Source organism: Protomyctophum parallelum (assembly GCF_964188405.1).
Source record: "Protomyctophum parallelum genome assembly, chromosome: 5".
In the NCBI taxonomy this organism is placed as follows: domain Eukaryota; kingdom Metazoa; phylum Chordata; class Actinopteri; order Myctophiformes; family Myctophidae; genus Protomyctophum; species Protomyctophum parallelum.
This window is the reverse complement of record NC_139702.1, coordinates 47,065,980-47,091,388: the sequence shown is the minus strand read 5'-3', so window position 1 is coordinate 47,091,388 and position 25,409 is coordinate 47,065,980. Positions and strand designations below refer to the sequence as shown.

Genomic DNA, 25,409 nt, shown 5'->3' with positions numbered 1-25,409 from the left:
ATGGAAAAACATTTTCCCTGCATCCCTCTACATCTGCCAGTTATAGCGCCACCATGAGGCCGGTTTCTGGAAAACACATTGTTTATGTTAGTCGCACAGATTTAATCCAAATCTCACGCAAATAGGTACACATGATCTCTGTATAGTCATGTGATCAAGATGAGTCTGTTGGATTTTTCTGATTCTACACTGATTGGCTAAGATTGCCTTCCAAAGTGGCCCGTTTTGTACAAAATGCTGCACATGTCCTGCTCATCCAGAATTCTATCCTCAGAGATGCTATGAGTGATCTGGCTCTGCATTTCCTCAAAAAAGTAAATTGTTGCAAAAAACAAACAAAAAAACATGTTTATATTACTCCTAAACATTTTGCCAAACATCACAAACACTCTTATCCTCCTGTACCCAGAGACCTGTACCCAGAAGGGCACTTTTTCTAGTTCCTCTTCCTAAATCTCTTCGGCCAATCTTTACACAGTATCTCTATACTCATGCTCGTGCTCAAGACAGATCTGTCCGATATTTCATATTCCATCCTAATTGGCTACATTGGCTACATTGGATTGGACACTATACGTATGTGCCACCATCATTAGTTTGGACATGATTGTATCCAGATGTTACATTACATTTATGGGTGATACCTTTAATGTTGTCATTTTACTGGAATTTACTGAGCTGGATCATTCGAACTACAGCACATGTTTTGTTACCAGCAGCAGTCCATTGGATCCTTGACCTGTATAGCCATGTCACGGTGGGGCACATCCATCCATCAATCTTCTTTGGAAATTAAACATCTCATCATCTCATCAGAATGGATCATCATAAATCACCACAATGACCTTGTAAAGTTGAAATGGGTTAGTGGCCACAGGCACCACAAAGAAGGAAGAGAGACAGTCAGAGGCTGAACTGTTTCTTTGCTCCTTTAACATCATATCACCGCTCCCTCCATGTGATGTCGTACACACAGGCGCCAGCATGGGTTCTAAAAGTCTTCAGGATGAACAGATTACTGAATAAATCTGTCGGAGAGCAGTGTAAATCCCTGTGATTTTTATATTTGCTCAACCCCGAACCATTCATTCCTTCCCTGCCCCGCTCTTGGGATTAAAGCAGATAGGGGGAGGGGCAAGAAGGGACGGGGGTGGGGTGGGCTGTGGTGGGGATTGTGTGTGAGGGAAGTTGGCTCAGTGGGCGATGGATGGTCCACAGACTATTATGCAATGCTGCATTCACACAGGCAGATGCAAAGATACAACGACTCACAGCATATCATTTGTCACTTTGTATCTTTGTATCTGAAGTTGAAGCCACTTCAATTTATTTGTAGCTTATATCTTTTGTGGCAGCTGCAAACGTCAAATTTGCTTTGTAGCTTCACGTCGCTGGCTTCCATTGAAAATGAATGGTAGACTCTCTTTGTATCTGCCTGTGTGAACGCAGCATAAGTCAAGCGGATGTCAAAGGCACTGATTCTCTGTCCTCTTTCTGTGCAGTGCAATCATTGAACACCTTTGCACTTCAGAGGAACCCATTGAGACCAGAGGCCAATTCTACAAATGCCTTCTAAATGCAAATGTACAAGCTCGCAACTGTGAGCTTGTACATCTGCTATTTCTGAATAGCCAACGCTGAAATGTAAATTGACACAGTTTTAATTTGGCTAACCACCAAATAGATACAGACTTGGGGAAGATATTTTTGATGTGATCATCATCACAATCAAAGAATACTTCAATAGAGGAACACTGTGTGTTAGTGGATTCTGACCTAGCATTCAATGTGAAATTCAGGTCCCAGTGTTAAATCAACCGAGCCATGAACTGTCATGGTGTCTTCTTTCCATGGCATATCTTCAGTTTGCTGAAGATAATGCTTTACAGGCAAAGTCATGGAAATATATACTGTAGCTTTGGCTGCCATATATCCACGTTCCCTGTTTGTAATGCTTATACTGCTTCATTTCAGGACAGAAGTCCAGTGTATTATTTCACACCATGTCCTCCAGTTGCACCTGGATTCAGATGTTTATATTTACCCCAGAAGAGGGATCAACCGTGACAGCTCTTCTAAAAATGTGCACCGGAAATGCGATTTGCCCACTCATTCCATCTGTAAACGCCCACTCTAAACAACCACTTTCTCTCACACACCTAGGGGCATGCACGGCAAACTCCCGAGTGATCGTTGAACTTTGAGAATGTAGAAATGTGACTTGTAAGGGTTTTCCAGTGTTGTTTCCGGTCACCATAGATGTATGGAGAGTGGGGTTGGGTGTGTAGTGGCCTTGTAAAGGTGTGTACCATTATGCTTTGATGCCTGACGTGGCGTCATGGCCCTGCATGGCGAACCTTTGCTGCATGTCAATCCCTTGCATGTACCTGGTGCAGCACGGCCAAACATTAGCAGAGTGAAGTGAGTACATGCATAAAGAAGGCAGAGGATTACAGTATAGGAGCTCTTCCATCAATATAATAACTTTATTCTGCATATGAATGATTCCTCAGATCCATGCTTACAGTACATTGAGAGAGAGAGAGAGAGAGAGAGAGAGAGAGAGAGAGAGAGAAAAAGAGATGTACTATTCTTTCATTCTTTCAAATGTTGTCATCTGTGTAATGAGAGGGGCATTTTTGCATGGTATCAGAAAAACCACATCCACATTGCTAGCACCCAACAAGTGTAACAGTGTCACACCAAAATATGAGGTCATTTAAATTGGTTAACAATTTTGGTTATGTACCAAGCTTTGTAGAAATGTCCTTATGGAAATGTTCTTATCTTGTAATTACCATAGCTTGATCTACATTTCTCTGTTTATTGTTGTAATTTTATTCATCATTGGACTGTAACTGTGGGTGAGAACCAACCTGATATCGCACTATATACAGTATATCTATATATCTATATGTATCTACATGAATTGCCATATAAAATAAATACATATAATACATCATACATGGATTTGTTGATATCATCACCGTAAACAAACATGAAAAACAAAAAAGGACATCATATAATATATGTATTTACTGTACTTCAGGTACCACAGAAACAAACAAACAAAAAGTGCTTAGTAAAAGATAAGGATACATTTACCTCTGTTCATCTTTGATTGTATCAAGGTCAAGGTCAAAGCACCGTCCGAAAGGGTAGAGGCCATTACATTTGGTACTTATCTCTGTAAACCCGTCGCCATCCCCTGTCCTTTTTCAAGCTCTTTCAGTGACCCTTTGTGCCCCCACCCATGGCGCTCCCCTCGTGACATGTCTCACACAGAGTCCACTTTTACCTGGTTATTGTTGGTCATGAGCGGCGACGGCTTGCTCTTGAGCCGCTCCACCGCATCATTGGAGCTGTCCTGGAAGAAGATGCGCGCCGTGCACACCGACACCACGATGCGCTTGTACTCGCGGCGGAAGTTCTGGTTGAGCACGCCGTACACAATGGCGTTCAGGCAACTGTTGAAGTAGGCCATGAAGTAGCTGGCCACAAACAGCCACTCCGGGATGAGCGGCACCACGACCTTGGGGTCGATGGCCACTGCCAGGCCGATCAGGTTGAGCGGCGCCCAGCACACGGCGAACAGCACGAACACCACAAACATGGTGACAAAGTTCCGCACGTCGTGCGGCGTCATCTTGGGCCGGTTGTCTGGCTTGACTCGTCGCCTCACCTGGATGACGAGGATCCAGATCCTCAGGTAGCAGTAGGTGACGATCATGATGGGCAGGATGAAGTGGAAGAAGACCACAGCGATGGTGTACGCCGAACTGGCCGACTGCTCGAACGTGCATGAGTAGATTCGCGGGTCGTACTGCAGCGAGCCCACGAACAGGTTGGGCACGATGGCCACCACAGTCAGTGCCCAGATCAGCAGCACGTAGCACACCGAGTTCTTGTCGCTGTACAGCTTGTCGTACTTGAGGCTGTGGCAGATGTAGCAGTAGCGGTTGATGGCGATGCCGGTGATGTTGAAGATGGAGCCGATGACGCTGACGCCCATGAGGAAGCCGCTGATCTGGCAGTGCGTGTAGCCCAGGTTCCAGCCATTGTGGAAGATGGAGGTGAGGACCAGAGGGTATGGGTAGATGGCCACCACCAGGTCTGCCACCGCCAGGCTCACCACGAAGATGTTTCCTGCACAGAAGATATAGCACAAGCACACACACAATTTTCACACTTTTCTTATAGTTGAGATAAGACGGGAAACAGGGAGAGAGAGAGACAGGGAGTGAGACGCAGAAAAGGTCATCGGGCTTGGAAATCAAACCTGATCTGTCAGGCTGCATAATAGCCTATATGGTATGCGCCTTAACCGCTAGGCCATTGGCGCCAACTAACCGCAGCCTAACCCTAACCTCAAATCCTGTACCCTCAAACTGACCTTAAATAATGAATTGCCTATTCACAGCTTCAACCATGAAAAAGGAATATAAAAATGACCCGTTGACAACAATTTCCCCAAGAAGGTTCCCTTTTCTGGTGTAAAAAACAAAATAGCTCCCCAAACACCTGCAGGCAAATTCATATACATCAACTCACTACACAAAGATACACATCGTAGGGCACTAGCCAGGGGAACTAACTTTGAACCTGATTCATTATATGATTTATATTGTGAAGAGGATGTTAAAAGGACTTTAGTTGACCTCTGCAAACTCAAGTAAATCAATGTTTTTTTTATATAGGCAGAGAGCAAAAACACACTGTACTGAGAAGTAGTATTTCCTTGTATTTTCCCTGTTTAAATATTGCTACTACAACTACTATTTCATTCACACAGAAAATTACAGTGTTACAGTCGCCAATTCACCATCAGTCTCTTTTGGGGGAGTAATGTTAGTGCCACAAAAGCATTGTGAAGTGATGTAAAGTTCGACACCATGAACTTACTATAGTGAAACAGAGCACTTTCATAGATCTGTTTGACTATAATGTAAGGTCCACCCCAGCTGGAAACTATCCCTATATTTCAGCAATATAGTCCAACAAAAACTATTTCTAATGTCTCCGGCAAGAAATAGGCCATATACTTCACACAAACAATGGCTACTTTAAAAGTTTGTTCACAATATCCAGTAACTTAAAGTGCAATTCCAGAGTAGTTTTGAATTTTTTACTACTGTAGTCTCTGTTAATGACATTACATCTGTCTCTTATGTGTACATTCAGTTGTGGTCAGTTACAAAATCACCTACTGTACAAAATAGTGTTGTACTGATGAAACATTTTATGGGTTAAGTCCTAAGTGATTCATTGGATGAAATAACAATGTTTATTTTCATTTAGTTTTTTTGCATAATAGTTTCGTATTTTCACCACCTGTGCATTTGACATAAAGTGCTGTAAATTGGGCTACTGCTAATGTGTTTCTTATTCAATGAGAAAATGTGTTTTATACGATATTGTAATGTTTACCCATTTGTCATTACACAAGGGAGCAAATCACTTTCGGCTCCAATGGCAGACAGTTTCTTTTTTTAACTGCATAATTATTGTCTTTTGGGTATGGGTTTGGAGGCAGCTCACGTATCTGTCTGTTCATAGTCCCGTGAGACTACAGTAAACACATTTGGTCCACAGGTAAACAGTAAACACCCTCCTCCCCGCTCATCCATTCACAAGTGAAAACAGCCTCCTCCCCTCCCTCGGTATGGACGGAGGAGATGAAAAGTACAGATCGCTCATTTGCCATTAAAATTCAATTCACAATTCAATTCCGCTGTGTTATTTCCTGAGATTTACTTTTGCTTGCACACAAAAAAGAAATAATACAGGAGTTACTGAAGGAAAACAAATCAATGCTGTATCCTGTGAGGCTGGGAACACTTGGCCCACAGGCCTATCTCACAAATAAATGTGGTGTAACAGAGGTCACTAAACACATATTGAGCTATGTTTGCAAATTTGCAATAGTTGTGGTTTAAACGATTCAAAGGAGCATTAGTTGAACTCCTCAGGCAGGCGTCTCATTTATTAAACTGCAAGGATTCCAGGTTTATGTGCCTCAAAAGACAAATGGCTAAAATATGCACACACAAAAAGAAGCAAAGAAGTAAAAAAAAAAAAAAAAGATTTATAAAACCATGTATACAGAATTTGTATCTGTTTATACCACTGTTAATGCTGTTAACCCATTCTGACCGGGCACCCATTTTGGTGTCGGCATCGTGTTATGCTTTAGCTATTGAAAAATAGCAGATCTACAAGCTCATATCGCGCCACCGAGTGGCGCGATACGAGCTTGTAGGTCTGCTATTTTTTGAAAAATCGAAGAACGACTGACATTTTTAGAATCTGATCTCAGGTCAGAATGGGTTCATCAGACCAGTGTGTGTCCGGCGGAAACCTCGTATGAATCTGATCTCAGGTCAGAATGGGTTAATATACTCTTTGTTAGTGCACTTTGACTACATTTATATCTATACCTGTTAATACACACTAATCCCGAGGCCAAACAGGATAGGCCTACTGTAGTATACCTACTTTCCTTTGGTTTCTGATACTTTATTCCTAATCCCTGCGCATTACAACCTGCTAACACTTTTCTGTTATTGTATCCACCAGCTAGGCCGAAGGTATGACCAAGACTATGTTTTGGCCCTTGGCCATCCGTCCGTCTATCCATCCGTATGCGCAATTGCGCATGGTAGGAACACCTGATGGAGGGGATGCCTCTTCCTGTACATCTCAGTCCTCCACTACCTTAAACCTCACTGGTACCATTGCAAAATAATCCAGTTGCACACACATTTCGGCAAACATGACATAACTCTGAGGAGGGCTATGTGCCGTCCATCTGTCCGTCCGTCCGCGGGTGGAAGGAACACATTATTCCAACCAGTTCCTTTCCCCTCCATCAGGCTATGGAGGGGATGCCAGCTGGCATCAATTTACACCTCCCTGTACATCTCAGTCCTCCACTACCATCAAGCCTCACAGGCAGCACATCTCTCACAGTCACACCTGGCTCACAAAGAATCTATGTCCAGTTTCCCACACATTATGGGAAACAGACATAACTCCCTGAGGAAGGCTATATGTGCAGAAATGCCATAAATGCTGCCTGGCATTACTGTAGAACGTCTGTATGAATCAATAAAATATATGTCATGATGGTTTGACTTGATTGAAATTTGTATTTTGACAATAAAGCTGAATTTCTAAGAACAAATAATTACAAAGAAGAAAAAAAACAAAAGAAGTATGAACCTGCCCTTTTTTTTCTTCTTTCTGTTCGATCCAAAAAAAATCTGAGTTGGCTTTGTTCGAGGCTTACAGATCTTTAAATAAATACTTTTTGAAATGTCTATGGGGAAAATTAATGGGGAGTTATTTCCTGGGCCTGTCGTCATCATGAAAGGGGGCGGGACTGCAATGCTCTATTATAGCACCACCAGCCCAGGAGGCACAATTTCAAATAGGTTATGGTTATATTACTCATACACATTTTGTCCACACATCACAAACGTTCCTTACCTGGTGGAGCTTGAGCATCAAATTATTGGCTTATGAATGATGCTACACTAATTGAAAGGGGAGGGGGGGGGCAATCGTTTATACGTTCGCCTTTGTTCGCCTTCTCCTACCAAACCACAATGTTTGCACAAATCTCTCCATGCACCTACTGCATGCCTGCCCAGACATAACGCACTATGTTGCAGTTCTAGTCTCTTTAAGGCGTGCAGGTCCCCCCACGAGCACATTGACACTCACATAACCCACAAGCTCATGGAGGCTCACACCCCAATATCCCTGTCAAGTTTGTAATTATGTCAGTATGTAATCTGAAGACTCACCTCTGACGTGATCATATATATATCACGCCAGAGGGTGCTCTCCCCATAGCGAGCTGTCTCGCTTGTTTGTATCTAACAGGGGTTACCTATGTAACCCAATGATGTATTACCACTTGATGTTACCTTGACTTGTGTTGACCTTGCTCATTGTAAATCGTTCTGGATTAAGATTGTCCACTAAATGCTTAAATTGTAATTGTCAGGGTCAACCTATTTTTTGGTGGGTGTTCCGTTAGTTCAGCGGTTCTCAACCTTGGAAATGTCAAAGACCCCCCATACAGTATAGTATACCTATAAGGGTCCATTTAGAACCCCAGAGACCCCACTTTGAAAACCACTGCGTTAAGATCTTGTGAAGAGTGAGTGAGCAATTTCCCAGCTGCCACCTGGATGAGCGAGTGCACGGTGCATTCTATTCACACAGCAGATTACTACTAATTTATGCAATATGAGGGATAGCGTCTGCAAGTATGTGTGCGTGCGTGTGTGCATGTGTGCGTGTGCGCGCGTCACAGGCGTAATTTAATTGGGGTTGGTGGGTTATGTCAACCCACAGGCCCCCCGTCAGTGACTGGAGGACTGACAGGAGGAGGAAGCACCCGTCAACGTGTCTAAAACATAACAACAACACGCCACCAGCCTGGACATATATACACAAGACTTTGGGGCAAAACTTTCTCTGTAAGCAACAAAAGTGTGTTCTTACATCCTCCATTTTAGCACTCGGTGATATGAATGTTTTCTTTCACATTCTGCACTGCAGTACAACACAAGTGATGCTGCTGATGAATGAGTTTGTAGATTAATATGTGGCCAAAGTAACGTATAGAACCATGCAAGAACCGTGCCAAACGGTCCAAATTACCCGACAAATACCTGATTTGCACGTGCGAGGTGTGCGCACGCAGGGCCCCTCTGATAAGAAAACCCACGGCTGATAAACCCTATCTATGCCACTGGTGTGCGTGTGTGCGGGCATGCCCGCGTGCGTCCCGATTCAGCTCTCACGCGATTGGCTTCCTGTGATGTTAGCAAGTGGCGTAAAGGAATGCGCCCCTCTCTCTAATTAATGCACATGGCTAAGAACTCAATGTTGCGTGTGCCAAGCAAACATGAGTTATGGGTGGGTAATTAAGGCCACCAAAGCACTTGCCTGTCTCTAGAACTTCAGGAGCAATTAGAGGACAGTGGGAGGGGTTTAGCGTTGTTGTTTTATTGTCTATTTTAGTGCAGCATTGTCCCTGCTGTCACCTGGATGAGAGAGTGGTGGTGTTGGTCCTCAGTGGTGCCATTAATTAAGAGGTTATGAATGCTAATGATGAGCTTTGCGTCTAAAGAGAGTCTTTAGGGCTGCCGCGTGAAGAGCCTGCTATCACAACTGACACAAACGTGAGCCAAGTAGCATTTCCCACTCACACACACGCGCAAGCACACACTTGTGCGCACGCACGCACGCACGCACGCACGCACGCACGCACGCACGCACGCACGCACGCACGCACGCACGCACGCACGCACGCACACACACACACACACACACACACACAGTCACACACACACACACAGACGCACAAGCACGCACACAGGAAAATAGTCCATTTCTAAACTTCTTCTGTACTTTTGGCCCTCACAAGTATATAGTAATACAAGTACACACACTCACACACACACACACACACACACACACACACACACACACACACACACACACACACACACACACACACACACACACACACACACACACACAGCTGTTCAGGGCTCGGTTCTGTCAGACCCATAGCCTCTCCATGCCTGGGGTGGTACTGTGAGTCTGGGCTGGGAGCCAGAGGCAGCATGCAGGCTCTATAGAGTAGCTCTGTCTGGTCCCTGGTGCTTATCTGGCTCACTGGGCTCCGTCACGTGGTCCATACCAAACATTCCTGCAGAGGACCCCGGATTGTTATTAATTAAGCCTTGTCCTCTTAGATCTGTCATTCAGCTGCCCTCTATAGGGAATTGGGTGCACCTGCTATTGTCACAAGGCTCCATGGCCCATGGGTAAGGGAGGAACTGTGTGCGTGTGCGTGTGTGTGTGTGTGTGTGTGTGTGTGTGTGTGTGTGTGTGTGTGTGTGTGTGTGTGTGTGTGTGTGTGTGTGTGTGTGTGTGTGTGTGTGTGTGTGTGTGTGTGTGTGTGTGTGTGTGTGTGTGTGTGTGTGCGTGCGCGCGTGTGTGTGCGTGCGTGCGTGTGTTATGGGCATGTCCATACAGTATAGCGTGCACATGAGTGTGCATGCATATGTGTTCACACGAGTGGAACTGAGTGCATGTGTGTACACGAAGAGTGTGCACGAGTCTGTGCCTGTATGTGTATGCGACTGCATGCACGTGGTTGAGCGTGTATGTTGTGCGCGAGCACACGTGTGTGTGTGTGTGTGTGTGTGTGTGTGTGTGCATGCACCACCGGGTGCACTTAGTGAGCTTCAGTGCACACAGCTACAATGGAAAGATGTGAGTGATGTTCAGAGCCAGTATGGGGACAGAAATGGGGTCTTCTGTAGGCTTCGTTGGCTCTCGCTGGCTGCAGCAACCCTGTTACAGGATTTTTAAGTCAGTGCTAAGAGCCTTGACCTTGGCAGGGTCATGTATACAGTCCAGGCTCCACTAGATCCCAGGCCGTGTCTTCTCTCTCTCCAGTCACCATGCCTGGGTTACCGATGGACCCATCACTCACACCCTTTCATTTGGCTTAGAGAGAGATATAGACCTGGTGCTGCAGTTTCTTCAACCCCACAAAATGTCACCATTTTCTGTGTGGACTTCTACTGAAACAGGACCTGGCAAGATATAGTTTGTCTGGACCAGGGGGGCAGTCAGACAGATATTTTGTGAAGCCACTGAGGAAATCGGGATTTCCTGAAAGTTCATATAATGGCCTGTTGTGGCGCTGTCACTGGACCCAAAAAAAAACCATAGCCCCATAGAAGTCCATGTATTTGGGCCCAACTTCACCTAGACTGTATTACCTTAATAAACATGGTCATGAATACTTTCTGCTAGTTTAAAGTCTCATTTCTAATGTCATAATATTCTTTTTGGAAAATTATGGTCCCATTTATAAAAGAAATTACCATAAAGTCGCGTATGTTCTGAGGGGCGTGGCTACCGTTACAGTCTATGATCGGTCCCCACCCACTCGAGCCAAAATAAAAACCAACGGAGAAGAAGGGGGGAAGTCCCGCCTCGTTGTCTGGGCCAGCCAATGGGCCAGCTGGGCCCAAACGGATCAAGAAAGATGGCGACTTACAGTGCAAGGAATTACTGGCTTCATTTTACGTCCATGTTAGAACCGGGGAACGCTTTGTCCATATTTTTTACAGTCTATGGTCTGGACCCAGGATCAGGGCTCGACATTAACAAAGTACCCATATCAGTAGGCAGAGATCTGTGAACATCTGGCTCCACTGCGACATACTAAAGCATAAACTGATTGTGCTTATATAACCACGCTCCGCTTCTGTGGGCAACACAAAAGTGCCACTCGCCTACAACAACTGCAGACAGTTTTTTGTCCGATAAAGTATAGTTTTTGACCGCGACAGAGGCAGCGTCTCAAGCGAAACGTTGCAAATTGAGTCGACTCTGCACTGTTCAAATTACGTCCCGGTAGGCACAGAATCGTGAATCATGATTTGAGGTGAGAGTTTCCCCCACTCAAAGTGACTAGTAGCCAATCACAGCGTGTCCTTGCACAAGCGGTAGAGGCTTTGGGATGACGCAGCTCCACCTACGTTTCCATGGGGAGTTTGTTGGGAAAGCAAAATGAGGAAAACGACAATGGAGAGTCAGTCAGTAAGGAGCACATACGTTCTCAGAGCTAATGTAACACTGTCGATGTTGCTTTACAGGGCTAACAGATGTACAGGTTAATGATTGTTCACCAAATCATCTGTGGAGAACCATCAAAACAACTTAAACGGCACACTGTAGCCTACATTCCCTAAATGTCATACATGTCATACCTCATGGCTTCTCCTACACGCATGCAGAGATGTCGCCGTCTTCATTCTAGAGGTCAGTGGCCGTTGGCCAGGTAGAGTTGAAAGTCTGATTTGTACTTTGTACTAATTTTGTCAACAAATAAAAACTAGACTAAAATGTTAGGATGGACTAGTGGACAAGAGATCCAGTATAAGTCATTTTACACTTATATTTTACACTGAAAATAGCAGATCTACAAGCTCACAACAACGCTGCGACACGTTGTGAGCTTGTAGAGTACTATTTGTACGCACCGGTGTCACACACTGAAAATAGTAGATCCACGTAGCACACTATGGGCTTGTAGATGTGCAATGTTGGTGTCATGCACAAGCCTCAGCCAAGCTGCCGTGACTCCCCCTTCAGACCTGTGGTAAGTAATGAAGCCTAGACATTTCAGTGCCCCAAGGTCAACTGCTATAGGCTGCACCGCTGGCCTCCCCAGGGGACTTACAGGCCAAGCTGCTCAGTGAATGTTGAAAGGTTAAGTCCCATTCATACTTCGCCACATGGCAGTGTTGCGCGTCAAAAAATAGCCGGACTACAACCTCACTGTGCATCCGTGACGTGTTGTGAGATTGTAGATCTTTTATTTTTAATTATTATTATACTTTAGGCTATTGAAAAATCTTGAACATTTGTGCAAATCTTTGAATGTGTAGTTTTAACCCATTAATCTGACCCAGCGACATTAGCGTAGATCTAAACCAAATGGTATTTTATAGTGCTTATAGATCGATCGAGTCGTGAAGCTACTTACATTAGCACTGGGTTACTAGCTGATGTTGTCAACAGCAATAGAGCACGCCATCTTGAACAAAAACTTGCCGACTATCTTTTTCTTTTGAGCATCTCCAATTCCTTGTCCCAGATGGCATTTCTGGTCAAAACAAGCTTAAAGGGCCTTTCAAACGGGTAAATGGTAAATGGTGCATTTATATAGCGCCTTTATCCAAGGCGCTTTACATAGATTGTGCATTACATTCACCCATTCACACACACATTCATACACCGATTGCAGCGGAAGCCATGCAAGGTACCAACCAGCACATCGGGAGCAATTTGGGGTTCAGTGTCTTGCCCAAGGACACTTCGACATGTAGACAGGAGGAGCCGGGATTCGAACCGCCGACCCATGGATCATTGGACGACCTGCTCTACCTCTTGAGCCACAGTCGTCCACGGGAAGCGTGGAAAGCAGGCGTTGTTGCCTGGATCAACGACAGGTCTCCTCCAGGTCTGCTCAAGAGGGGCGCAACAACGCAAGCATCAAAAAAAGCTAAACCGTATCCAGGTCTGGTGAGTTGCGTGCGTGTGCACGAAACGAGCACGGGCGCAAAACATTCACGGCCGCACTCACGTAAATACGCTTGCATTGTCGCACCCATGTGCTCCACGCAAAAACGCAGGTCTCATTGAAAATTAACTATAGGCGCATTATATGGCTTCACGTTTGAAAGGCCTTTTATTCAACGGTCTATATAGCCAACGCTGTAATGGTTTCTCAGCGCCAATCAGGAGACCGGATGTGGATCCGACAACACACACAGTGTAACATTTGTAACATCCGGTCGCAGGTTTTGGCTCTTCGAAATAAGGGTTGAACGAGGTGAATTCATAAATTATTCCTGGTGAGTAATTGGGCTAAGACAACATTTAAAACTCAAATCTTTGCTTCTGGGGGTCACTGGAAGAAAGCATTTTCAGATGAGTGTCGGCGGCCAGATACATATCATTTTGGGGGTCCTTGACATGAGAAACACAACAAATGTTTTTCAGATAACTTCTAGGATTGAGAACATATTTGAAGGTCTAAATGGGTTAAGCTTCCTGTGGGCCCTCGTACCGTGACCCCATGGCAGGGTATTATGCAGGGCTTTGGCGCTAATGTACACTATGTTAATGTATGGGACGGTATGGGAACCCAGATCTGCATTTCAATAAGTCAGATTTTCTCTTTAACTTGAAGAAGTGGATGTATTTGCATGCCTCAATTGCAATTCTGCAGATGATGTGTCACCTTTCTGCCCCGTTTCCTTTTTCTTCCCAGAGTTTGTTCCCGATAACGAATTAGTTTGCCACGGATAATAATGATGAGGACCTATATCTTGTATAAGAGATCAGTGTGTGTGTGTGTGTGTGTGTGTGTGTGTGTGTGTGTGTGTGTGTGTGTGTGTGTGTGTGTGTGTGTGTGTGTGTGTGTGTGTGTGTGTGTGTGTGTGTGTGTGTGTGTGTGTGTGTGTGTGTGTGTGTGTGTGCGTGCGTGCGTGCACGTGTGTTTAAGGGTGACTGATGGGGGGGGGGGGGGTCATTTTGCAAGACAAATTGAATTCACTTAAAATATCTCCCAGCTGCCACAATGGAAAATCAGGATTAACGTGCACAACGTGCACACTGTAGTGTGACGAAGTGCACATGAAACAAACAGCCATGGCATCTCACTGAGACCATTTTAATCCACAACACACACACACACACACACACACACACACACACACACACACACACACACACACACACACACACACACACACACACACACACATACACACAGAGAGAGAGAGAGAGAGAGAGAGAGAGAATTTGAAAGAGAGAGGGGACCATGACACAGTGAGAGAGTGAGGGAGAAAGTGCGTAAGTAAAAGTATCAATACCAAAAGAAAATAAACGTTTAAAAAAATTGCCAAATCTATACACGCCGAAAGAGCTTGTACAGTAGATCGCCTATTTTCTAAAACAGGGCTTAAGTGGTTAATGCATGTTTTTTAATAGTAATCTACATTTAAATGGTAAATGGTGCATTTATATAGCGCCTTTTTTCCAAGGTGCTTTACATAGATAGATGTGCATTACATTCACCCACACATTCATACACCAATGTCGGAGGAAACTATGCAAGGCACCAACCTGCACATTGGGAGCAATGAGGTTCAGAGTCTTGCTCAAGGACACTTCTAAATGAACTCTGGGGGAGCCGGGGTTCGAGCCGGGAACCCTGCGGTTCACATCCGGCCACTCTACCCCTGAGCCTGCACTGCCGCCCCATTTACACAGTAACTCCACAAGTATTTGTAGTGGAGTAAAACAAAGTACAACATTAGACTAGAGTAGTTGACATATACAGTTTGAGGAAACCATTCAATGGATTTCAATGGACAGGCGACGCCATGTTTTTCATCGTTCATCATTTTCGACACGTCATCACGCATCACGTTTTCGTTCGAAGGAAGTCATTAAAATCGGATAATTATGGACTTTAAAAATGTAAAATTTCCCATTTTTTGGCATCCACTGTTGGTACTGTAATAGTTCTCAAACTCTGCCCGAACCCGACCAGGCCCGACCCGACCCGACATTTTAGGGCCGGGCCGGGCCTAAAATGTATGCTAATCAGTAGGGCCGGGCCGGGCCGGGCCTGGGGCTCCATGAAAAAATATATATATATATTGAATTTGTTTAGAATAATATAAATAATATTTCTGTTCTGTCTGTTTGTGTATTTATCTATTATGAAGATGATGCTGACTGGCGTTTCACTTTTACTCTGTGTAGAGTTCTCAAATTCTGCACAAACCCAACCAGGCCCGACCCGACCCGACATTTTAGGGCCGGGCCGGGCCTAAAATATATGCTAATTAGTCAGGCCGGGCCGGGCCTTGGGCCTGATCAGTTAGGGCCCAGTTAGGGCCGGGCCTTAATTTTCGGGCCCGATGAGAACTCTATGCCCATATGATGACACTTTTTGTTTTTTTCTCTTCCAAAGGGTCCCTGCCCATGGCGCAAAACATTTTCAGATGGGGCGTCCGCGGCCAATGCACACTGCATTACAGAAAGAACACTAATACACATATCGTCACTTAGATGGAACTGGAAACCGCATATGTCCATAAAACATTACTAATAGGTTTCTGCCCGACAGCGATGACATATTTAAGGACCTTGTAAAGCTACGTAAATCTGTCAACTTCCGCTACCGTATGGAGGTATTCCAAGTAGGTGAGAGGGGGGGGGGGGGGGGTATATGATGTAACATGTTTATAGAGTAAATGGGGCGCATACTTCATACAGTATATTATTAAGGAACCAGAAGGCAGGATTTGACAAGCTGGCCTGAAACGCCTCCCTGTGGAAAACAGCAATCACAGAGAGATGTTTCAGTGGAAATACATGCAGTAAATGTTACCCAACAGGGTTTAATGTAAATGCATTTGAACTCAGAGTGCTGGAAGCCTTCCCAGAGGCAAACACAATGCCCCCAGCCCACCATACGTTGTACAAACAACCAAGCTCTTTCTGTTCTCGAAATACACGTGGATGCCTCATGCTTACAGGAAGGAGCACCTCCAGATCTCAAGAGAGCCGCCCCAGCCTCCCGTTCCCCACTCACGCACCACTGTAAGGAGAGCGTAATAATGACTTCCCTATTCTCCTCATCACCGTGTGATCGCTGGCGGACTGATGAAGCAGAGTCCATCCGCTGGCGCTGCCCTCATTGAGGGAACCCAGACCATCACTTTATCTTCACCCAAGCATCAGTGTTACCTTTGTTGACTATAGGACTGAAAGACTTCAAAAGACTATGAATTTGCTGTCAAAATTAACACTGGCACGACTAAGACTCAAACTGAGTGTTTTTCAAAAGATAACTTAGGCCGGTAATCCAGCCTGACAGCGTGCCGCAGGTTCGAGTCCCGAGCCTGTTGGCCTTTGCTGCATGTCTTCTCCCCCATCTCTCTCCCCCTTTCCTGTCACATTATACTGTACCCTATCAATAAAGGCAAAAACGCCATAAGAAATATATTTAAAAAGAGTGGTGCAACTCCCCCCCCTCTCTCTCTCTCTCTCTCTCTCTCTCATTAGCAGGCAACACTATCTCTCTCTCTCTCTGTTTCTGGCACAATAACGCCACTTTTGCCCCTACTGGTACTCTAAATGGACATAGTCACATATAGTCACATAGTTTGGGACATAGAGACATTGCTTGGAGTGGTTGCACCACTCAAAAAGACTACATCACAAATTCCTGCCAAAGTGAACATCGCCCAGCAACATAGCAGAGCTATACAAGCCCACAACACACTGTGTTACGGCACGTTGGGAGCTTGTCGACTGTTATGGGCGCAGGTATTCGGCTCAGACAGACAAAAGGCAGTCCGAGTACAGCACCAACTCAGCTCCAGTTTACTAGAGGGTTTATGTAAGTGCTTAGAACGTCCTCCCTCTCACATGGCCACGGTGTTGCATATAGGGTCTCTTATTTTGAGGCTCATGTGCTGTGAAAACACCTGTCTGACACGCTCACGTTCAATGTCCAGAGACCAGGGATGACACAACACCACGGGTGGTGTCACACGGGATGTCACCCCCCCATCCCCCCTCCCCACAGCTGGTGCTCTGAGACACAGCGTGACAGGTTCCCTGTCACATTCTACCAGACACAGCCCCCCCGCCGCCACCACCTCCAGACAGGCAGTCCAATGTCATCATGTCACTCTGATTACATAGCCTTCATTTGTCATTAACAAACCCTCCCCCCCAAAAAAATAAAAAAATAAAAGACATTCTAAATCGGAGGCAGATGGATGCCTAGGCTGGCTGAGTTGAGGCGTCAAACTAAATATTTGTAGTGCTTGTCTAATCTGTTCTGAGGACAGTCAATACAGGAAAAAAAGATTAATAATGAATTCAGTATGAATTAAAGTGCCCCTCGGGGCACAGGTCTCCACCAGGGCAGGTCACGTTGTGGCCTCCTGGTGGCGCTATAATAGGCCAATGTGAAAAGGGTGCCTTGGATGGCAATTGGATGATTTGAGGCATTTTGTTCCAAAAATGTGTTTTGCAAATATCCACCTGTTGGTGGCGCCATAACAGGCCAATGTGAAAAAGGTGGAATATATTCCTCAGCCTAGTAGGAAAGTCTGTGAAAGATTTCACGTAAATTGCATGCTGCGTTCATGATTTGCCAATTAGGATGGAATATGAAATATTGGACAGATCCGGCTTGAACACATGACTATGGAGATAGTGTGTAACGATTTGCAGGATTTTTGGACAGAATCTGGAGGAGTAATATCCAAAAATGTGTTCTTCAAAAATCGGCCTCCTGGTGGCGCTATAACAGGCCGTTCTGGAAAATTTTAGGCAGAGGTTCATTGTTGGCATCCAGGGAGTGTGTGTGCAAAACTTGGCATTGACCACCTTAACGGTGCCGGAGATTAGCTGTACACAGACAGACGGACACACGGACGGACGGACAGACGGAAACAAACACACACACACACGGACAGAGTGCAAAACATACTCTCTCCCCATGCCTTCGGCCTGGTGGAGACAATGAATGAATGAATGAATGAATGAATGAATGAGCCCTGTTAGCGGCCCCTAGAGGCTTTAGTGCTCCTTATACCCAACCAGGCCAAAGAGGTTTGAACTGACTAATATTTCCATATTTAGAGCACCCTTAGTCTGAACTCACTATTGCGGCTAAAACCGGAAAAGAACATTATGTTGAGATATCTTGTGTGGGAAGTGAATATGTTGGCCTAATTGTGATGATCTAGTCTAGAGACCGGTGTTACTCAAACTTTTTAATATCTGTTTAATAATGTTTCCCCGGCTGATAATATTTGGTGCCAGGGACCCCATACAAGATTTGTTATAATGTTTAAATGCAACTACCCAATGTACATAATACAGGGTTAAAGTTGTTAAAGTGATTTTGATGCTATAATAACTCATTTGACTGGGGACCCACTAGCAAGGACCTGTGAGAAGCTCTGCTCTAGATGAAAGGCCACGCATGGGGTCACCTCATTCCATAGGCTTCATTCCCAGTGGGACATGAGAGCATACGCAGCAAATTAAATGGCAATCCCGCAGGGCAAAAAAAAAAAAAGAAGAAAAAAACGAAATACCATGTAAGAAAAAGGTTCGCATGTAGCTCTTTGGGGTCATGCCTCTCTGTACCATCCATGCTCCGGCTGCTTGATTACTGTCAGCTGTAATCATGTGTCATAACAGCAGAATATGCGCTAACCTTCAATATGGCATGAACTGTGCCTGGTCTTTCTTAAAGCTGCACTATGTAACTGTCATACCCCAGATTCTAACCAGCGTCTCATGCACGAGAGAAGTGTGACCTTCACGTTAAAATGAATGTCAAAACCAGAAACAGCGTTATACCAAAGGTACTATATTCAACCTCCAGTAAACACAGGATCTATAAATTACTCAATAAAAGGAGGAGACCAAATACTTGGACAATATCCCAAATGTCAAAGGTGATAGACAGAACAGAAGGTAAAGAGAAGTGTCCAGATATTATATCCTTTCTTAGACAAAATCTAATTCTGTTCACTAATGCAAATGACGTAATAGCACTTCAACATCAGATGAAGTGTGGGCCATCCAGAGTTATTATAGTAAAACTAACCAAATAATGAAAACTTGAATGAATGAATGAATGAATGAATGAATGAATGAATGAATGAATGAATGAATGAATGAATGGATGAATGGATGAATGAATTAATGAATGAATTAATGAATTAATGAATCAAGTAAGCGGCTTCAGGAAAAAAAGGAAAAGAAAAGAAAAGAAAAGAAAGAATGAAAAAAACGGCCAGCTGCAGCCCATGCAGGCTAGCTGAACCGTAGACCGTATAGCATCTTGTAGCCTGGGGTGGAAGCTCCAGCATCAAGTGTACAGAAAGAGTCCCATGTGGACACAGAGCCCCACATCACATCTGCCTGTCTCTCCCATTCACAAGTACCAGCGGAAGAGCCAAGTTCTATTATTTATTCAGCATTTATTGAGCCACGGACCACCATGATGACATTTAACCTCTCAAACCCCAAATATTTTGTTATCGTTGGATAGGATTTTGTATGTATTGATGTGGTATCATAACAAACATTGATCAAAATTTCAACTTTTCTACATTCTCTAATTTTGTAGACTTCTTGCAAAAGTAATGCAGATGTTTAACAATAATGTAACTCTTGAGAGGGTAAAATTAAACCAAATGGACCCTCACGGGTTCATTTTACACTCTCAAGAGTTAAATAAGCATCTCCATTTGGTTACCAATTCTCCATCATTTTGCTGGGGACAACCTAGAACACCCTCAAGGACCGCTGGTGGTCCCCGGACCACTGGTTGAAAACCACTGGTCTAAGCCATTATTATAGGTGTTCAACGAGGGGTTTTATACTTTGGCTATTTAAAAAATAGCCGATCTACCTATCTATGAACAATCCGATCCGTGAGCAATCTGGTTTGTGATTTTGTAGATGATCTATCTATTGTTTTGGAAAGAAAAAAAAGTCGTTGAAGAGCTCTGACCTATACCAGAGTACAGGAAGTATAACATCCTATAAAGCCATGGAGATAGTTACATTAATGCTGTGCACATCTGTTTACATTTCCAGGTCATAAGCCTATAGACGCATTCAGCTGGAGCTCTTTTCCAGGCTCTTCGCCTCGTGAGATAAGACTGGGAACAAGGTTAGCCGGGCCGAAGGCTGACGCTGCCAAGCACTGATCCCCTGCATGCGCATGGCTGTGGCATTAAAGTGACAGCATCAACATTGTCGTAAGACCTCAAAATGAGCAAGCTTATATGTGCTTGTTGCGTGTATATTGTTATAAAACGGGGACACGAAAGAAAGAAAGAAAGAAAGAAAGAAAGAAAGAAAGAAAGAAAGAAAGAAAGAAAGAAAGAAAGAAAGAAAGAAAGAAAGAAAGAAAGAAAGAAAGAAAAGGTGGTGTTACACATGTTCATATTCAAAGACACAATGTGCACTGTGGTGTTTACTGTGGGGCATTCACAACTCAAATAGATTGACGGAATTGAAACAGGCCCTGTTATTTCAAGGGTATTTTCAGCCCTTCCTGGACAGGTAATTGACTTCTGAAGTGTGTGTGTGTGTGTGTGTGTGTGTGTGTGTGTGCGTGTGTGTGTGTGTGTGTGTGTGTGTGTGTGTGTGTGTGTGTGTTGTTTGTGAGGTGGGGGCGGGGAGGGGGGGGTATTGGACCAGGGGCCTGAAATTGCTTACTGCCACATTGGCCGGAGGCAAGACAAATTAAACAAAAAGCGAAACCAACATTGCACCCACACAAGATATACGGCTACAAAAGACATTGATTGTGCTCCAGAAACTTCCCACGAGCTCTGTGTCTATTCTAGAATGATCTAGTGTCTATTCTAGAATGATCGTGTCAATCGAGCTGACCACACCAACAAATAAATTAATCCTCACCCCGGCAGCTGCCACTATCATTTCACTGCCATGACGTTTTTGTAAATGAACGCCCTACTTGATCGTATTACAGTTACAGCATCACGAAAGCATTAAAAGTAGCAGATACACAAGCTGGGAACTTCAATCCTGAAAAGTAATACAGACATATGATGTCACATACTTATTTAAAAAATCCAGACACCCTTAACCACTTCCACTTTCACATCAAAACTGGTGAAAATAGCAGATCAATACAGTCAACCTGTGTGTGTGTTGCATCTTTTTCTCAGTGAAGTAGGGCATTCATTTGCAAAAATATACAAAAAAGTAAAAAGCGGTAAAACAAAAACATTGAAATATGGAGATACGAGATTTCTCCCCGGCAACGTTTGCTTGGAGGCACATGGAGTACAGACCGTCTAATCTGCCTTCCATCTCTACCTGGGGGGGGGGGGGGGGTCGGTCAGTTGTATTGAAGCGTTGACTGGACACATTCAACAAGGACATGGACAAGGAGCCATTGTAAGGCTGAGCAGCCACAGACGATCACATGGACACAGTCCTGTGGCTTCTGCACTGTCCAATCCTTTTCATTTAAAATCCTGTTTAATTGGACCACTTTCAACCTGGCCTCCCCTACTACAACAACAAAAATACTCACACAATATACTCAGGTAACTGTACTTAGTTACTGACTGTCCACCAACTGCTAAGACGCGTGGCAAGTACTGGGATATAGTGGTAGGGGTGGCGCTCCACCTCTGCGATCCGCAGTGATCCATAGTGCATGCGTTGTAAAGGTGATAAATGTCCTCGTTGCTACGGGCCCCCCGGTACTTAGTGTAGCTACAATGCATACCGCTCACCTTGCCCAACAGTAACACATTTTTATCTCCCTCAGACAGCATGGCCTGTGGCGGGGTCGTACGTCTCACCGCTCGGTGGGAAACTTTGCAGGCACAGTAGTTTTGCAACAGTATACTTCCATGTTTCAACTGAATTCTGGGAACTAGAAAAAAGAAGCGCCCTTTGGGCATCTGAACAATTTATGTCTGGTTAGCAGTGTTGTGTTATTGGGGCAAAAGTTGAGTAATTGTTAAGATGTATAGGTGTTTTTTTGTAAGTCGTGAATATCACGCACGCACGCAAGCACACGGACACACATACACGTGAATATCACGCACGCACGCACGCACGCACGCACACACACACACACACACACACACACACACACACACACAGACAGAGTGAGATGCAAGACATAAATATTCCAAATAAAGTAGCACAATTTGTCAGCAAATAAAGACAAATAAGTGAAGAAAAATAAAGTGTATTTGACCCTGCATGTTTTGTTTTTTCTCGATCCTCACAGGATCTTCATCAGGTCAGTATCATACTAGCCTGGAATTAATACAATTTCTGGGTTTCTGATCCGGTCCGGCGTGGAAATAGATTTACGCCATGTTGTAGTCACTGGTTTGTAGCCATCAGGCGACCGGAACCAACTGCCAGAACATCACCCAAAATTATTCCCTGCGATCAAGGGCATCATAACGTTAGGGCCTACCCAATAAAAGCCTTGATGCGGCATATAGTTTAGCTTAGAGGAATAGTTTGTTTGGTATGTCCATCTTATATTTCAACTCGTAGTGACTGGGGAGACTAAACTTGTAGTTTGTAGTGTATTGCTTAGCCAGGGACTACTTTATGTGGCAGACCTGCACTCTGCCTTGTGCTAGGTGCTCTTAGGTCCTGTGCAGCTGCATTGTATACCCTTGATTGATGTGTGTCAGTTCTGGCTTTGACCAGTAAAGTACTATAAACCTGAGCTCCCTTCTCCAGTGCTTTATTTCTTTATTAGTTGTGTTCATAGGCCACATACACAACATAGTTATACTTGATTCAGCATTTAAATGGGGATTGGGAGAACCAAAACAAACAACAGCGCCGAAAAACCGTAACCAGCAACAAGGAACCACAGTGTTTTTTTCCCCTGTTTAGTTTTTACAGTAGCTCTCTTTTAATATTGTATGACTTTAACAATATTATGTTAACCAAGAATGTCTCGCGTCTAATTTGTTTACGTTTTTGTTACACTTTCAGAGTCAAATGAATGCTCAGTGATTCCATGGCTGTGGAAGCCCTCTACAAAATTAGAGCTGCGCTGCATGGAGCATTAAAACAATGAAGAAAATACACACACAGGCACACTCACACACACACACGCACACGCACACGCACGCACACGCACACACACACACACACACACACACACACACACACACACACACACACACACACACACACACACACACACACACACACACACACACACACACACACACTCACACCTCAAAATGTGTATTCCCTCAAATTCTACTATTATGGTGGAGAGATCTGGCCCTCATAAGTGCAGTAATACAAGTACACGCATGTGCACGCATGTGCGCGCACACACACACACACACACACACACACACACACACACACACACACACACACACACACACACACTTAACAGGCAATTACGGGGTATCCTGGACTCCCATTTGCAATTACCAAGCAGGCTGATTCTGTTGGAAGATTGGATTGATCCCATTCATGGCTTTTAGCTCCGCGCAAAGGAAGGTTTTAACCAGAGCTAATGCCTCTCCTTCCAGCCGGACTCAGTCCTCAATCCATTTCATCAGCTCCATAACCATTCTCAGCTCACTGTGACTCCATCAGTTGTAAGAACGGGAATAAGCCCTTTGGATTAACTAATGGTCCTTTTCCACCATGAAGGGTAAAGCTTCTGAAACCTTCCGGAACCCGTGAAGTTCTGTGATGGCTTTGTGTTTGCAATTTACAATGTAGGCATTTAGCGGACACATGATTTGGAGGTGGTCCCCAGATGACAGTGAAGTAACAATCAACAATTATAAGGTCAAACTAAATGTAATGCCTCAACACCTATACATTCGGGGGTCCCCAGTTCAATTATGATTATTTTGTTGGCTCACGCCCTGGAAAAGGTTGAGAACCACTGCTCTGTCATTTCTGATCCTGTCAATCCTTAAAGTGAATTGTAGCATCCTCAATACTAATTCTGCCACCTCCAACTCCACCCCTTGTCTTTTCCTCAGTGCCTCTGCCAGATACATGGGGTCCTTGGCATGCATGTCACAATAATAATCGCAATTATTTGAGATAATCGCAACAATTTATTGTAATAATTGTTTCCATGTTAAAATGTTCATGTGTTTTCTAATAAGATGTAAAATAGTGGAAATAGTAGATCTACAAGCTCAAAACACGTCACATTGCGCCGCGTTTTGAGCTTGTAGTTCAGTTTCCACTATCAATGTTTTTAAGTATAAATTAATTAAATATGTGTTTATTTGTCATATCTTTCCTGTGCAACCTTTTTGTTTACAAAGTCTAAAGGCCAAACAGAAATCTAATTTCCATTCGTAATGTTCCAGCAAGGTTCGAGGCCAGAAACACAATTAATTTGTTACAGTAATTGCAATTTCTTCAGTGACAATCCAATCCAATCCACTTTATTTATAACATCAGTGTTGAACCAAACTGCTGTACGAAATGTGATTTCAACACAGGCAGGGTTTAACATGGGGTGAAAGCTCGTTCCACAAAAAAATTAACTCTGGGTGTAATAATAATATCAACTTTATCAGTCACACAAATGTCACAATCACAGATTTTTTTTTCTTTGTAATGTTCTAGTTGGTTCTATGTTCTTGTCCTCCCCAGCTGTAATGCCATGTGTAATCATGTGTAGAGTCTGTTTCATAGCTGCCTCATTGCCTGCTGCAGTTCGTTGAAGCCATGTGTGTTGACGCCCGGGAGGGCGGAACAATGAATTTACACCGCTGGGGCGGAAGTGCACCGGACGTGTAGAAGGCACGCTACGCCACGCTGCCACTCAAGTGACTACTGGCCAATCACAGTGCATCTTTTCCGGGACTTGTCAGACCTGAACATCCGCTCTGTGACGCACTGCTCATGCATCTGCTATGCTTCGCAAGGAATCTCGGGAAAGCTTTGCCCCCTCTCGAGAACACAGGCCCCAGAACCGGAAGAGGCGTCTAGGCCTACCTTTATGTCTACGGTCTTGTTCTGATCGGATAATTGTTTGTGTTGCATCACCTGTATTAAATTCCCCAAAAAATGGGTTTTGTGCACTATTCTGCATAGCTGTCTTGCATTTGTGTTTTTAACACTTGCACCACCACCAGATCGTGGTGAATATCTACACATTAAAACAAAGCAAGGAAAAAAAAAACATTCCATTTGTACACTCTCCAAGTTACAGACCAGTAATGGTCCATGTGTCG

General features: G+C 44.3%; 1 protein-coding gene across 1 annotated transcript in view; it reads right to left on the bottom strand.

Moving 5' to 3' along the window:
- Nucleotides 1-2,945: 2,945 nt before the first annotated feature.
- Nucleotides 2,946-25,409, bottom strand: part of mtnr1aa (melatonin receptor 1A a) — a 52,901-nt gene continuing 30,437 nt past the window's right edge. The window contains exon 2 of the mRNA XM_083765160.1: nt 2,946-4,146. Coding sequence (XP_083621286.1) covers nt 3,278-4,146 — 869 coding nt within the window. The 3' untranslated portion in view covers nt 2,946-3,277. The remainder of the gene's footprint in view (nt 4,147-25,409) is intronic.